The 14208-nt window shown below is 42.8% G+C and overlaps 2 protein-coding genes across 5 annotated transcripts in view; one reads left to right on the forward strand and one right to left on the reverse strand.

The window, feature by feature from the left end:
* KIF15 (kinesin family member 15) overlaps positions 1-14208 on the reverse strand; it is a 120710-nt gene that overhangs the window by 80960 nt on the left and 25542 nt on the right. The window contains exon 1 of one of the 3 annotated variants that reach the window (XM_082412719.1): positions 1758-1858. The exons of the other annotated variants lie outside the window; for them this stretch is intronic. Within the exon in view, the coding sequence (XP_082268845.1) occupies positions 1758-1776 (19 nt within the window). The 5' untranslated portion in view covers positions 1777-1858. Of the gene's footprint in view, positions 1-1757; positions 1859-14208 lie in introns of those variants that run through there. 3 annotated transcript variants of the gene reach the window in all.
* On the forward strand, positions 1964-7964 carry KIAA1143. Of its 2 annotated transcripts, XR_014250802.1 has the most exons (4): positions 1964-2145; positions 5055-5199; positions 5875-6761; positions 6927-7964. XR_014250802.1 is itself a non-coding variant. In XM_082412999.1 (3 exons), exons 1-3 carry the CDS (start codon positions 2038-2040, stop codon positions 6090-6092), a joined length of 471 nt encoding a protein of 156 aa, XP_082269125.1. In that variant the 5' UTR covers positions 1964-2037; the 3' UTR covers positions 6093-7964. The 2 variants fall into 2 exon arrangements, 1 of the variants encoding a protein (XP_082269125.1); XM_082412999.1 differs by having other exon boundaries at positions 5875-7964.

Genomic DNA, 14208 nt, shown 5'->3' on the forward strand with positions numbered 1-14208 from the left:
GTCAGCAACCCATGGTGCCAGTGTTGTCACAAGAAATAACCTTCATGAGCACAAAAGTAAGAGCTGCAGGGAGCACTGCATGGGCTCTCTCCTTCCCTGTGTTCCCACTTCATGTTCCCGGTCTCTAGACTGCTGGGAATGCACTTACCTGGGATGTCATCAACCTCAACTTTGCTAACAAACTTAAAGGAGCAGGAGAGTTCCCCATGGAAATCACCACCATCATAAAGGGGAGCTGTGAATACCCTTGCTCCTATCACTTTTTAAAAAAATTAATTAATTTATTTTTGGCTGTGTTGGGTCTTCGTTCCGATGTGTGGGCTTCTCATTGCAGTGGCTTCTCTTGTTGCGGAGCATGGGCTCTAGGCGTGCGGGCTTCAGTAGTTGTGGCACATGGGCTCAGTAGTTGTGGTTCGCGGGCTCCAGAGAGCAGGCTCAGTAGTTGTGGCGCACGGGCTTAGTTGCTCTGCAGCATGTGGGATCTTTCTGGACCAGGGATCAAACCCGTGTCCCCTGCACTGGCAGGCGGATTCTTAACCACTGCGCCACCAGGGAAGCCCTCCCATCACTTCTTGATGTGTACAGACAGGACAGAGTCCTTTAACACAGTCACATACATATATCACTTTCCATTAAATAAACAGATGCTCTAATATCACAAACACCAATTCTTTTGCTTGAGTCCAGATTTACTGAACACTGTGATTGTGCAGAAAGAGCGATCAACATTTTGCTCCAATAACGTACCAATTTGTGTGCTAATATTCCCTGAATACTGAAAATGGGGGAGGAAAAGGAACATTTTAGATGGAAAAAGAGAGCATAATGAGGTGTTAATGGTATGATGGACCTAAAAGGTAAGTAAAACAACAAACATATCAGAAAAGAATTGCAATTGACAGTTAAAAGCATTAACGTTATTGAAAGGTTCAAACACCAAAAATTCACCATTTCTTCAATCTTCTAACATAGGCATCGCCTCGTTACCATTCATACCATTCACAAAGATCCATCTAATCAGCTCAAAATCAGCTTTAAAAAACCAAGACTCCTTAAAGGGTTAGGCAATGTAAGAGGCAGGTATACAGGAACAGCAAAGGACCAAGAAATTAGTAAAATTGAACGGTTTATCAAAAGCAAAAATGACAGGCTCCCTTCCATGAGAAAAAGGAAGAAATTGAAGGGGTCTCCTTGCGAAGAAAAAAGGGACTGTGAGAATATAAAGACACTACTGAATTCTGTGGTTTAAAAGTCCCTTACCTAAGGAGAGTCCACAGCGGACCCTCCAAAAGAGAAAGACATGCTTGGAACAAGAATAAGTTCTTCCCTTCAGGAAAGTCAGTATTGTGGAAATACACAGAAGGCAGTGAGAGCTGGGGCTGACCCTCAGGCGAAGATACCTAGAGAGGCAGCCCGGGTCCGGACTCGGGAAGAGGCCAGCGACGAAACCGCAGGACCGAGAACAGGAGGGAAGAACCAGCAGGTCGCTTAGGCGCCAAGCGCCTGGATGAGGGCTCGGTTCCGGTTCTCTGCTCAGCCCCAGAGCTTAAAATTGCGCCAGGCTCGTAGCGTGCGCCCAACACATAGACGGAAGGGAAGAGAGCTGTTCCATTAGTGTATTATCTTGGAGAGACAGAGGGAGATTCCAAACATCCCCCGCCGCTCAGTCCGCTCCTGCCCTTCCCGCCCAGCAGGAAAGCTCGTATTTGGGGGCGGAGACGGGGTTCTGGTTCACGAAGCCTGGGCTTCTCACTTACTTTTGCAACCGGACGGCATGGTGCCCTCACCCCTCGATCCCGAGACCGACGGAGCGACTGCCCTCACTTCCAGCCCAGCCGCTCGCGGAGATTCCGCCCACTCAAGATGGCCGCGAATTTAAATTTGGCGCTCAGGTCGGACGTTGACGCCAGCATGGAGGCTGCCATGTTGCCAGGCCTTGAGTCAGGGGCGGGGCCGACGTGACGTCACGAGTAGGCGCCTTCGCCTCTGTACAGTCTGCAGGCGGCTGGGGGGATCCTGTTTTTCCCTATCGCGGCTATGAGCAAGCGGAACCAGGTGTCGTACGTGCGGCCAGCCGAGCCGGCGTTCCTGGCCCGCTTCAAGAAACGGATCGGCTACGAGGAAGGGCCCACGGTAGAAACCAAGGTGAGCCCGGGCCAGTCCCGTTACCGCAGAAATGCGGCCCGCTCCGCCACTTCCAGCTTCTGGCTTGACTTGGAGGCCAGATACTGATGGGTCCCTCCTCGCACCCGCGCCCGGCCCCTAGTCCGAGTGTCCTCGGACACCAGGCTGGTCATCTTCAAACAACTACTGCCTCTTTCGCCCAGGAAGCTATTTGTCGTTTTCACAGTGCTGCTGTGTTCTTGAAAATGACTTCACGCAAGTAAAGCGCCTCGTCCTTGGTAGACGGTTAAGAAAGATAATTTTCCTCTCTCTTCGTTTTCACTTGCTTATCCCATAACCTGTAGTTAGCAGTGTGGGTGGTAGCGTCGTCCCATTTTCCAGGTAAAGAAACTGAGGCCACTCGATCAAATGACCTGATATCCTAAGCCTTGAGTCTGGAACATCCTTAAGGAATGCCCTAGATCTACTTCTGTGCTTGTTGTCACCAAAAAAAAAAAAAAAAAAACGCAAAGCAAAAATCTTGAATATCTTGGATCTCAATAGAAGAAGAGGAGCTTCAGGAAGGAGCCACACCTGGATAGTTTAGAAACGGGGATCGGTGGGAGGCAACTTCTAAGCCCCCCCAGGCTCCTACCCGAACTGATTCACATCAAAATCTGCCCTACCTTTTTTAATAGAAAGAGACTATTATGCTTAGGGCATGTGTGGAGAAATAGAGTTAGCACTTTGTGTCTAGCACTTGCACAAAGACCCACCCCTCAAGTCACTTAGTAGGACACAAAATTGACTTAAGTGCAGTTAATCCAGTGAGTATGTGCTAAACCCAGGCACTGGGCCAGGCTCTGAAAGGACAAAGAGATGGATCTCCAAAATGCCCTGTTCTTTAACACCTTCCTGCCTGCCTCATCTCAGCCTTCACAGGTCACCACCTCAGTGAAGCCCTTTGAGCCTCCCCCAGACAGTAACTCCTCCTCTGTTCTTCTCTTCACTCTATCCGCATCTTATCTGCAATACTCGTCATTCTGCATGGCAACTACTTGCTCTCTTGGGTATCTCCACCACTAAATCGAACACTCTAAGTATCTTAATCCCTCTGTATTTTCCTAGTACAGTGCCTGTGGCACCAAGTAGTGGGTGACAAGTTACATTGGTTAGATGACTGTGGTTATCGTCAGGCAAGGCTTCATGGAGGAGGGGACGTTTAGATTGAATCTTGAGCATGGGTAAGTCAGCAGGTAGAGATGGAAGGAACAGCATGGGTAAAGGTGTAGAGATAGTGAGTCATGGACTGACTGTGTTTAGAAGTGATTGAGGGACTGATAGAGGTGAGGCCATATGGACTATTCAGTAGGCAACAAGGAGCATGTTTGGATAGAGGTAACATGATCAGGGAGTGACTGGTCCCCAGGACCAAAAACAGTGACGATGGCAAAGAGGATGAGGTTTGAGAAAAGGGACATGGTTTCAGCAATGAGGAGAATATGGACCTAATTTTATAGTTTGCTTCAGGTCCTAGTGATGATCATGTGTGTGCCTAGTTAAAGATTTAACACCTTGAAGATTGCAGCTTAGAATGCTATCTTAGGAGAACTCGGGGTTGGGGGGTGGGGAAGCTTTCCAATTAATATCAGTCATTCGGGCTAACACATTTGATCAACAGACTTTTCAGTAGACAGATGTCCCAGGTTCCTGTGTTTGCGAAACCAACTTCATTCTTAATCATTTTGGCAGTATAATCATTCTAGGAATCTGTTAACAAAAAGAAAAGAGTTTCATGGGAAATCACTATATAATTATAGTTTAAGATTATAGCTGTGGTTATTGACTGCGGCCAAATCCTGCAGGGCTTTGCTGCCCTGCTTGGGAGACAAGGAAGGCTCTGTGAGAGGTGGACTAACAAGCTGTTTGAATAATGTGTGGTGTTTGTGGTGGGTGTGCATGCCTTTCAACCTAGCATTTCCATTCGAGGAATTTATCTATGTATAAGTTTGCAAAAGTGAACAAAAACATGTGCAAAAATTTTATTATAGTAGAAAAAAACTAGAAACAACCAAAATTTTTACTTACAAAGAATTGGTCAAATAAACCATGAGATAACCGTATGTATAATTAAATACTGGGCAGTGATTTTTAAAAATAGATGATGCCATATGTATCTCAAGGCATTGTGCAAAGATTTTTTTGAGTAAAAAAGTTGGGCGAGTGGGGCTTATATGATGTCTGACATTTTTAAAAAATCTCAGTCAACTAGCCAAATATTGCCATTTGTTGCACCTGTAGAGTCATTGCATGGTTTCTGTTATTTTCTGTACTTTTCTATGTTTGGTAAATTTCATAATTTAAAAAGAAAAAAGAAAGCGTGCCATATAGTAGTATGTTCTGTGTCTTGTTTGTATACAAAATGTCTTCTATACCTCCATATTTTTATACACTTAGAATAACACTTAAGATACCCACCAAACAAGCTACTGGAAGGGAGTAAAGATGAGCAGTAGGTGAAGGAGGACCTTTTACTTGCCGTTTTCTGTACTTTGCTGGTGTTTATTTTTTGTCACACTTTGAGAAGAGATGTAAGTGAAAAGGGTTGATGAAGAGCAGAGAGAACTGCTGTAGTCAGCACTACCCTGAGTAGGCTGAATGCTGGCAGAACATGAAGCAGAGGGCCCCTGACATCAGGAACTGCAAGCTGGGGTCCTGCTGAAATGGAAACCAGTTCCCTTGAACAGGCACCCCAGGATAACTGGCAGGTGGACCTCTTCCCTACTCTGGTGAGGTCAGATTCTTAAGAGTTACTTGAAAATTCATTGCCAAACACATTTAGTCAATAAAGTTACCCTTCTCACTCTAGTAATTACAGTTTCTCACAGAGACAGTGGTTGTATTTAGTTCAAGGTCAGCAACTTAAATGTTATGTTTGTGTTTTTTCCTAGAGAATCCAGCTTCAGCTCCCAGGTGAAGATGGTGATCACAGTGACAAAGAAGATGAACAGCCCCAAGTGGTGGTTTTAAAAAAGGGAGACCTATCAGTTGAAGAAGTCATGAAAATTAAAACAGAAATAAAGGCTGCCAAAGCAGGTATGTCTGAAAGTAAGCTGGTTTTTCTACCAACTTAATGAGTTAGGTATGAAGTCATTTTATACAGTGGTATGGTATGTTTGAAGGAGACAGTCCTAGGTTCAGACTTTGGCTTTAACACTTACCAGATGTGTGACCTTGAACAAGTTATTTCACCTCTCAGTCTCAGTTACCTCATCAGTAAAATGGGAACAACAGTTGTGCCCACTTTATTGGGCTGTTATAAGGATTAAGTGCAAATTTAAGTAAAAACATCCTTTTTTTAAAAAAATATCTAGTTAGGTTTACAAACTAGTCAACAGAGGTGTATTTAATTAGTGCCTGAAGTGTGGTATGCTATATAGTATTTTTTTCATTATTTGTAAGTATTTATTACATTGCTTTAGGAGGAAATGCTGGAGTTCCAAACAATCGCTTTTCGAAATACTTAAAAATATAGCCTGATTGTAATGAATTGGGGACTGGCAATATTACACAATACTTCGTTCGGTACATGAGTTTTTATTAAGTGACTGCATGTCTTGTGGCTATATAGCTAGAGGCAGTGAAGAAGACCAGATGAATTGACTCAAGGACATCCATAAATACCGTATGAGATTTTCTTGCCGTTTGACTCTCCGCTAAAGTCAAAATAACGAGAGAAAGAAAGTTTTTTAACTTTGTTTTTTGCTGCAGATGAAGAACCAGCTTCAGCTGATGGAAGAATTATGTATCGAAAACCAGTCAAGCGTTCCTCAGGTGAAAAATATTCCGGTTTAACAGCAAGCTCAAAAAAGAAGAAGACAAATGAAGAAGATGAAATAAATAAGCAGGATTCAGTTAAAAAGAACTCACAAAAGCAAATCAAAAATAGTAGCCTCCTTTCTTTTGACAATGAAGATGAAAATGAATAAGTATAAATAAATATTTTGGACTTAGTCTTCTTTAAGAACATACGGGGTATTTTTTTAAATAACATCTTTTTTTCCTATTATAATACAAGTTCAGGGACTTCCCTGGTTGTCCAGTGGTTAAGACCTCATGCTTCCCCTGCAGGGGGCACAGGTTCGATCCCTGGTTGGGGAACTAAGATTCCATATGCTGCACGGTGTGGCCAAAAAATAAAAATAAAACATTAAAAGAAAAAAAAAAGGTAATACACGTTCACTGGAGAAAATTTAGAAAATACAGAAAACATTCAGTAAGATAAAACATATCTATCCATCAATACCCTTTTGACCTGAACTGCTAACTCTCTAGACATTAACTACCACTAACATTTTGTTATTTCCTGTGTGTGGGATGTGTGTGTATGTAAATTATATTTTTCTAAACAAAATTGTGATTGTATTCTGTATGTTCTCAGTCCTGCTTCTCACTTGACATTGTATCATGAGCATTTTTCTAGGTCAGTAAAATTCAAAATCCTGACATTAATAGCTACAGAGGATTTTGTAATTAAACAGATCCTGTGTTTTATCTTCTTCTTCAGCAGAACCTCACTTTGGATGAGGGAGATGATCACGTGCCTAGTTACCAATACTTCCCCAGCTCCTGCTAAGGGTAGCCGTGTGACAGCTCTGGTAAGTTAAGAGATACAAGTGGATCTTGAACAAGTAAGGATGTAATACAGGTGACCATGATACAAGTTAGGATCTACTGAATCACATGGTGACTATTATTGATTACACGGTTAAAAAAAAAAGATACAAGTGGAAGTCTGCTTACTAGGTTTTTTGATACAAAAGGACAGATTTGGCAAGCATGAACCGTTGTCCTGTCTCCATCCTGCCTGGAGCACAAACATGAAACCAAGAAGTACCAGAGCCATTTTGGGGCATGAAGAAGACAGCCACTTGTTCTGGGTGGTACAGTGGAAAGACTCGAGGAGCTTGGATCGTGATGGCATGCCTGGAGGAGCTGCTGTACTAGCCTTAGACTTCCTGATACATGAGGATAAACACCCTCTTAGTTAATCCTCTGTCAGGTTTCTGTTACATGCAGCCTAATGATACAGTGGTAGAATGTGTGTGCACAGAAACCTCCAAGTGTATTTCTGATGATTTCCTTAGAATGAGTTGCTGGAAGCGGAATTACTAGATCAAAGTATTTGTATATTTCTAAAGCTTTTCGTGCTTTCTTTCAAATTGCTTTCTGGGTGGTTTTTACCATTTTATTCATACCATCTACAATAGCCCACGTCACCTCATCCATGATGCATTCAATTTGATGCTTTGAAAATGGTGTTTAATAGTTATATTTAACTGGCATTTTCTTTGACCAGGGAAGCTAAACTGTTTTTCATGTTACCTAATAATTTTCCTCATTACTGCAAGTCAGCCGAAACTGGAGACTTGTCAAGATCCCATTCTTCACCAGCCAGAAATTAGGCATTTCAGATTCCATGTTATGAATTTGGTGCCACACCTATCTTTCAGCCATTTTCAGACCTAGTGTAAAGAATCCTCAAAAGTGATTCATGTGAGTGGGCTAGTGTGAGTCCTGAAATAGGCTCTCTAAATTATACAAACTAGTCCCGAAGCCATTCCTAGTACTATCTTCAATGTATACTCACTTGTAACAAGCCAGCGTTTTTTCTAATCTGTATCATTGCTATATCTATTCTTGTACCAACACCCCACTGCTTTAATGACTGTAAATTTTAGTATGTCTTAGCATTTACAGGTGGGAATCTTGAGGGCAGGGCCTTTGTCTTACCTCTGTATCCTCAGTACCCAGAACAGTACGTAACATATTAAGAGCAAAATAAATATAGTTAGAATAAATGAGTGTTTAATTTTTTTTTTTTAACAGGCCGGTGGTTCTCAAAGTGTGGATCCTGGACAAGCAGCATCAGCACCCCTGGAAACCTAAGGATGCAAATTTGCAGGCCTTGCCCGAGAATCAGAAATTTCGGGTGTAGGGCCCAGCATTCTCGGTAACAAGTCTGCCAGGTGGTGCTGATGCTCACTCAAATTTGAGAAATACTGATAAAGCCTATTATAAGGGAGATAAAACAAAAAATTTAAACAACATGAAAGACTGGTTAAAAGATCTTAAATCTTGAAACTTATCATATTGATGAAGTCTTTACTGTAGGTGATATTTCTAACAATGTAAAGTGTAAGTGTTACCAGCCAGGAAGCATATCTCGTGATGAAAGCCCAAGACCAAGGTAGGGTGGCAGGTGACATCTGCTGAGCAGCCTTAAGAAAATTGCTTCACCTCTGTAAACTACTTTCTAAGAACAGTGGGTCCTGTTAACTGCCGAGAAAGGTGAATGAGTTTGGGGCCAGAGAAGAGAGGCTAGTCCTTTTTCCTCACGAACTATCCCCTTGCTTCTCAGGAATGGACCATATGAGCAGTGCTAGACAAATAGGCCAGTAATGTGATCCCAGGGCTGAGGCAGGAATAGTAAAAGGACAAGCCTGGAACATCTTGTGCCCAAAAGTAAGGCGGTCCTCAAAGAATAACGGGGGCATGTCAAAAGGACACACGTGGAGGAGAAGGGATAGGTCTTCCTTGCAGTAGAATCCCAATTAATAAATGTAGGAGGAATGATGGAAATAGAAAAAAAAAAAAAAAAAATCACCATTTGGGGGATTTCCCTGGTGGCACAGTGGTTAAGAATCTGCCTGCCAATTCAGGGGACACGGGTTCGAGCCCTGGTCAAGGAGATCCCACATGCCGCGGAGCAACTAAGCCAGTGTGCCACAACTACTGAGCCTGTGCTCTAGAGCCTATGAGCCACAACTACTGAGCCCGTGTGCCACAACTACTGAAGCCTGCACGCCTACAGCCCATGCTCCGCAACAAGAGAAGGCACTGGAATGAGAAGCCCGTGCACAGGAACAAAGACCCAGTGCAGCCAAAAATAAAAATAAATACAATAAATAAATTTTTTTAAAAAAGAAAAAAAATCACCATTGGAAAATTCCACAGTAATAAGTTGCAGTGGTCTGAATGGCAGCCTCCTAAGAGATAGGTCCTAATCCCTGGAACCTGTGAATGTTACCTTACGTGGTAAAGTTTTTGCAGGTGTGATTAAGGCTCTCAAAGAGAGAATCCTGGATAATCTGGGGAGGCTCTAAAAGCCATCACACATTTCCTTGTAAGAGAAAGGCAGACAGAGATTAGACACAGACGAGACAATGTGAAGAGAGGCAGAGAATGCTCACAGCCACCAGAAGCTGGAAGAAACAAAAGATTCTCCCCAAAAGTCTTCAGAGGGAGTGCAGACCTGCCAACACCCTGACTTCAGCCTAATGAAACTGATTTCAAACTTCTGACTTTTAGAACTCTGAGAGCATACATTTCTGTTCTTTTAAGCCACCAAGTTTGTGATAGTTTGTTACAGAGGCCATAGTAAACAAATACCTAAGTGGTGTTGGAAAGATTCATCAAAAGATGTCAAAATTAGTGGCCAGAAATATGCTGAAAAATCACTATTTGCATAGTCTCAAAGTATATCTCCACCAGAGATTACAAAAGGAAAACTAGTCATTTACAGTGGAAAACCAGGCAGATGCCACCTTATCTAAATGATCAAAGTAACATTACCAGTAATAAGTCATACTGACATCATGACCTCCTTACATGATGCATTGAGAAGGGCACGTCACTTCCCAAAGGCCGAGAAGATCCCCTAGGGCCTTCCTGATGCCCTTTTCAAGGATAGGGCTCAAGTGCAGTACTAAAGAGGCCCAAATCCTAGAAGCTGACAATGGCACAGGAATGTCAATACAGGCTCCAGGGCTTCTCTGTCAGTGTCAGTGCAAAGATGCCCATTTATACTTTCTTCTGAAGAAGTCCTTTATTCTGAGATTATAGGTTTCTTATCTCTGGTTTTTATTTTATGAACTAATGGTTATAACAAATAGCAGGTTAATCTAATGTGCTTACTCATCAAAATAAAAGGTCATCAAATCTATATCAGCGTCCAAAAAATATTTTGAAGTTTATTGCCTAGGAAAGCCAAACATCAAGGCCAGCACTGTCTGATAGAATATTCCACAATATGATTCACTTTGTTATACAGCAGAAACTAACACAACAATGTAAAGCAATTATACTCCAATAAGGATGTTAAAAAGAAAGAATATTCCGCAATAATGGAAATGTTTTACAGCTTTGCTGCCCCAGCCACATGTGGTCATTGAGCACTGGAAATGTGGCTAGAGTGAGTGAGAAGCTGAACTTTTCCTTCTGTTAATTTTAACTAGCTTAAATAGCCACATGTAGGAAATTCCCTGGCGGTCCAGTGGTTAGGACTCAGTGCTTTCACTGCTGAGGGCCCAGGTTCAATCCCTGGTCAGGGAACTAAGATTCCACAAGCCACGCGGTGCAGCCAAAAGAAACAAAGAGAACAAAATAGCCACATGCAATTAGTGGCCACTCCATTGGACAGTGCAGTTTTAGGTATTATTGGAGTAAATGGGATTTTTTCTTTCACTCAGTAGGAGTCCTGCAACTCCTGAGGAAGTCTCTGCCACTGTAAGGGTCAAAGGTATTTTTACATTTGACACAAAACAGTGCAAAATGCAATCATATCTGACTGCATGGCTCAAGATAACCAAGGCAATGCAGTCAAATCAGGAAGCAAGACACATATCTTCTGAGTTTTCAAGCTCCCACTTCTATGGCCCTTTCCCCAGTCCTGGGCCCTGTCTCTCCAGAGGTTCTTGCTTTCTGAGCCTCACACTGTTATGGAAACAGTTTTGACTGACATCTACTCTCACCAAGCTACTGCTTCTCCCAAGTTATGCATGAAGTCTTTCAGACAGGAGAAAGGCTAGACAGAAGGCGTCTGTCCAGGCCTGAGGTTAGGAATCCTCCATTGCCGCACAATCATTCTAGGCTAATGGCAGCCCCAAGTTTAACGTGATTTAGGCATATGTGGTCCCAGAAGCTGGGACAGAAGGGACCATTGAGTTATCATCATTGATTTGAACGTTTCCTTAGAGACTGGCAACAGCTAGCACAGTCCTGGTCCCAGGAGCTGCTGGGGGAGAGCTGACCAAGTTCCTCAGCTGCAGGATGGGACCCCGAACTTTGTATTCGTGTACCTGTTTCCCCAAATTCTCCCAAGTCTAGCCATAACTTCTCTTGCTCCTCATCCCATCACAGCCTCCATTCTCTCCAAAGTCTGGATCCTCTGAATCTGCAGTGTGGGGTCCTAGAACACAAACTGTCTGTCCTGCCTTGACACTCGCAGTCCTTCCCAGCCTTCTCCTCCCTACACCAATCCAGCTGTGCACCACTACACTTTTCCCCTCCTACCCTGGGCCCCTGAGGAGATGGTAGCACAGAGTCAGTTTTCCTATCGCCCTTGCCTCTCCCTGAGCCAACAAGTCAAGCTGGGTCTCTGGTGCAACTGCGGCAGTATTGTCTACCTCCCAGAGAAGATTCTCTGTAAACTTGTGGGCAATCGAAGCTGGACACCCAATTAAAGATGGGGAAACATCCTGAACAGATACTTCACCAAAGAAATATACAAATGGCAAATACGCATAGAAAAGATGCCCCACCTCATATGTCATCAGGGAAACACAAATAAAAACAACAATAAGCTACCACTACACACGTATTAAAATGGCTAAAGCGGAGCAACTAAGCCCGTGTGCCACAACTACTGAAGGCCGTGCTCTGCAACAAGAGAAGCCTGCGCACCGCAACAAAGAGTAGCCCCTGCTCACCACAACTAGAGAAAGCCCGCGCGCAAAAACGAAGACCCAATGCAGCCATAAATAAATAAATGAATAAATAAATTTATTAAAAAATAAAATAAAACAAAATAAAATGGCTAAAATCCAGAGCACTGACAACAGCAAATGTTAACAAGAATGTGGAGCAACAGGAACTCTCATTCATTACTGGTGGGAGTGCAAAATGGTCACCACTTTGGAAGACGGTTTGGCACTTTCTTAAAAAACTAAACGTGATCCAGCAACTGCGCCCCTTGGTATGTACCCAAAGAACTTGTAAACTTAGGTCCACACAAAAACCTGAACACAGATGTTTATTGCAGCTATATCCATAATTGCCAAAGTCTGGAAACAACCAAGGTATCCTTCAGTAGATGAATGGATAAATCAACTGTGGTACAACAAGACAATGGAATGTTATTTAGCACTAAAAAGAAACGAGCTATCGGGCTTCCCTGGTGGCGAAGTGGTTAAGAATCCGCCTGCCAATGCAGAGGACACGGGTTCAAGCCCTGGTCGGGGAAGATCCCACATGCCACGGAGCAGCTGAGTCTGTGTGCCACAACTACCGAGCCTGCGCTCTAGAGCCCGCGAGCCACAACTACCGAGCCTGTGAGCCACAACTACTGAAGCCTGTGCACCTGGAGCCCATGCTCCGTGAAGAAAGAAGCCACTGCAATGAAAGCCCGTGTGCAGCAACGAAAACCCAACGTAGCCATAAATTAATTAATTAAAAATATTTAAAAAAAAAGAAATGAGCTATCAAGCCATGAAAAGACATGGAGAAAATTAAATGCATATTACTAAGTGAAAAGAACCAACTCAAAAAGCCTGCATAGGGAAACCCTGGTGGCACAGTGGATAAGAATCCGCCTGCCAATGCAGGGGACATGGGTTTGATCCCTGGTCCGGGAAGACCCCACATGCCGCGGAGCAACTAAGCCCATGCGCCACAACTACTGAGCCTGTGCTCTAGAGCCCGTAAGCCACAACTACTGAAGCCCACACGCCTAGAGCCCATGCTCCACGACAAGAGAAGCCACTGCAATGAGAAGCCCACACACCGCAACGAAGAGTAGCCCCCGCTCGCCACAACTAGAGAAAGCCTGTGTGCAGCAACGAAGACCCAACACAGCCAAAAAATAAAGAAATAAAATAAAAATTTAAAAAAAAGGCTGCATACTGTACAATTCCAACTACATGACATTCTGGAAAAGGCAAAACTATGGAGACAATAAAAGGATAAGTAGTTGTCAGGGGTTGGGAAGAGGTGGGGATGAATAGGTGGAGCACAGAGGATTTTTAGGGCAGTGAAACTATTCTGCATGATACTGTAATGGTGGATACATGTCATTATACATTTATCCAAACCCATAGGATGCATGACTTTTAAGAGAACCCTAATGTGTTGGAGAAAAGGGAACCCTCCTACACTTTTGGTGGGAATGTAAATTAGTGCAGCCACGATGGAGAACAGTATGGCGGTTTCTCAAAAAACTAGAGTTGCCATGTGATCCAGCAATCCCATTCCAGAGAAAACTATAATTCAAAAAGGTACATGCACCCCTGTGTTCACAGAAAAACTGTTTATAATAGCCAAGACATGGAAACAACCTAAATGTCCAATGACAGATGAATGAATAAAGATGATGTGGTATTTAACACAGATGTAGAGAACAAACATATGGACACCAAGTGGGGAAAGTGGCGGGAGGAGGTGGTGTTGGTGGGATGAATTGGGAGATTGGGATTGACATATATACACTAATATGTATAAAACACTAATAAGAACCTGCTGTATAAAAAATAAATAAAATATTAAAAAAAGATGTGGTATTTACACACAGTGGAATATTACTCAGCCATTAAAAAAGAAATAACGCCATTTGCAGCTAACGGATGGACCTAGAGATTATCACAGTAAGTGAAGTAAGTTAGAAAGAGAAAGACAAATACCATATGATATCACTTATACGTGATATCTAAAATATGACACAAATGAACTTATCTATGAAACAGAAACACTCATAGACATAGAGAACAGACTTGTGGTTGCCAGGGTGGGGTGCAGGGGAAGGATGGATTGGGAGTTTGGGACTAGCAGATGCAAACTATTATATATAGAATGCATAAACGACAAGGTCCTACTATATAGCACAGGGAACTATATTCAATATCCTGTGATAAGCCATAATGGAAAAGAATATATACATATATATATATACACATACACATATATATACATACATATCTGAATTACCTTGCTGTAACCAGAAACTAACACAACATTGTAAATCAACTATACTTCAATTAAAAATAAAAAAAG

Source organism: Balaenoptera physalus, assembly GCF_965194825.1.
Source record: "Balaenoptera physalus genome assembly, chromosome: 11".
Lineage (NCBI taxonomy): Eukaryota > Metazoa > Chordata > Mammalia > Artiodactyla > Balaenopteridae > Balaenoptera > Balaenoptera physalus.

What these genes read in the sequence shown, in the direction of transcription:
- KIAA1143 (XM_082412999.1), top strand. Translation starts at nt 2,038, where the DNA reads ATGAGCAAGCGGAACCAGGTGTCGTACGTGCGGCCAGCCGAGCCGGCG. An exon ending in GGCCCACGGTAGAAACCAAG is followed by an intron (nt 2,146 to 5,054) that starts GTGAGCCCGGGC and finishes GTTTTTTCCTAG; the next exon opens with AGAATCCAGCTTCAGCTCCC. An exon ending in AATAAAGGCTGCCAAAGCAG is followed by an intron (nt 5,200 to 5,874) that starts GTATGTCTGAAA and finishes TTTTTGCTGCAG; the next exon opens with ATGAAGAACCAGCTTCAGCT.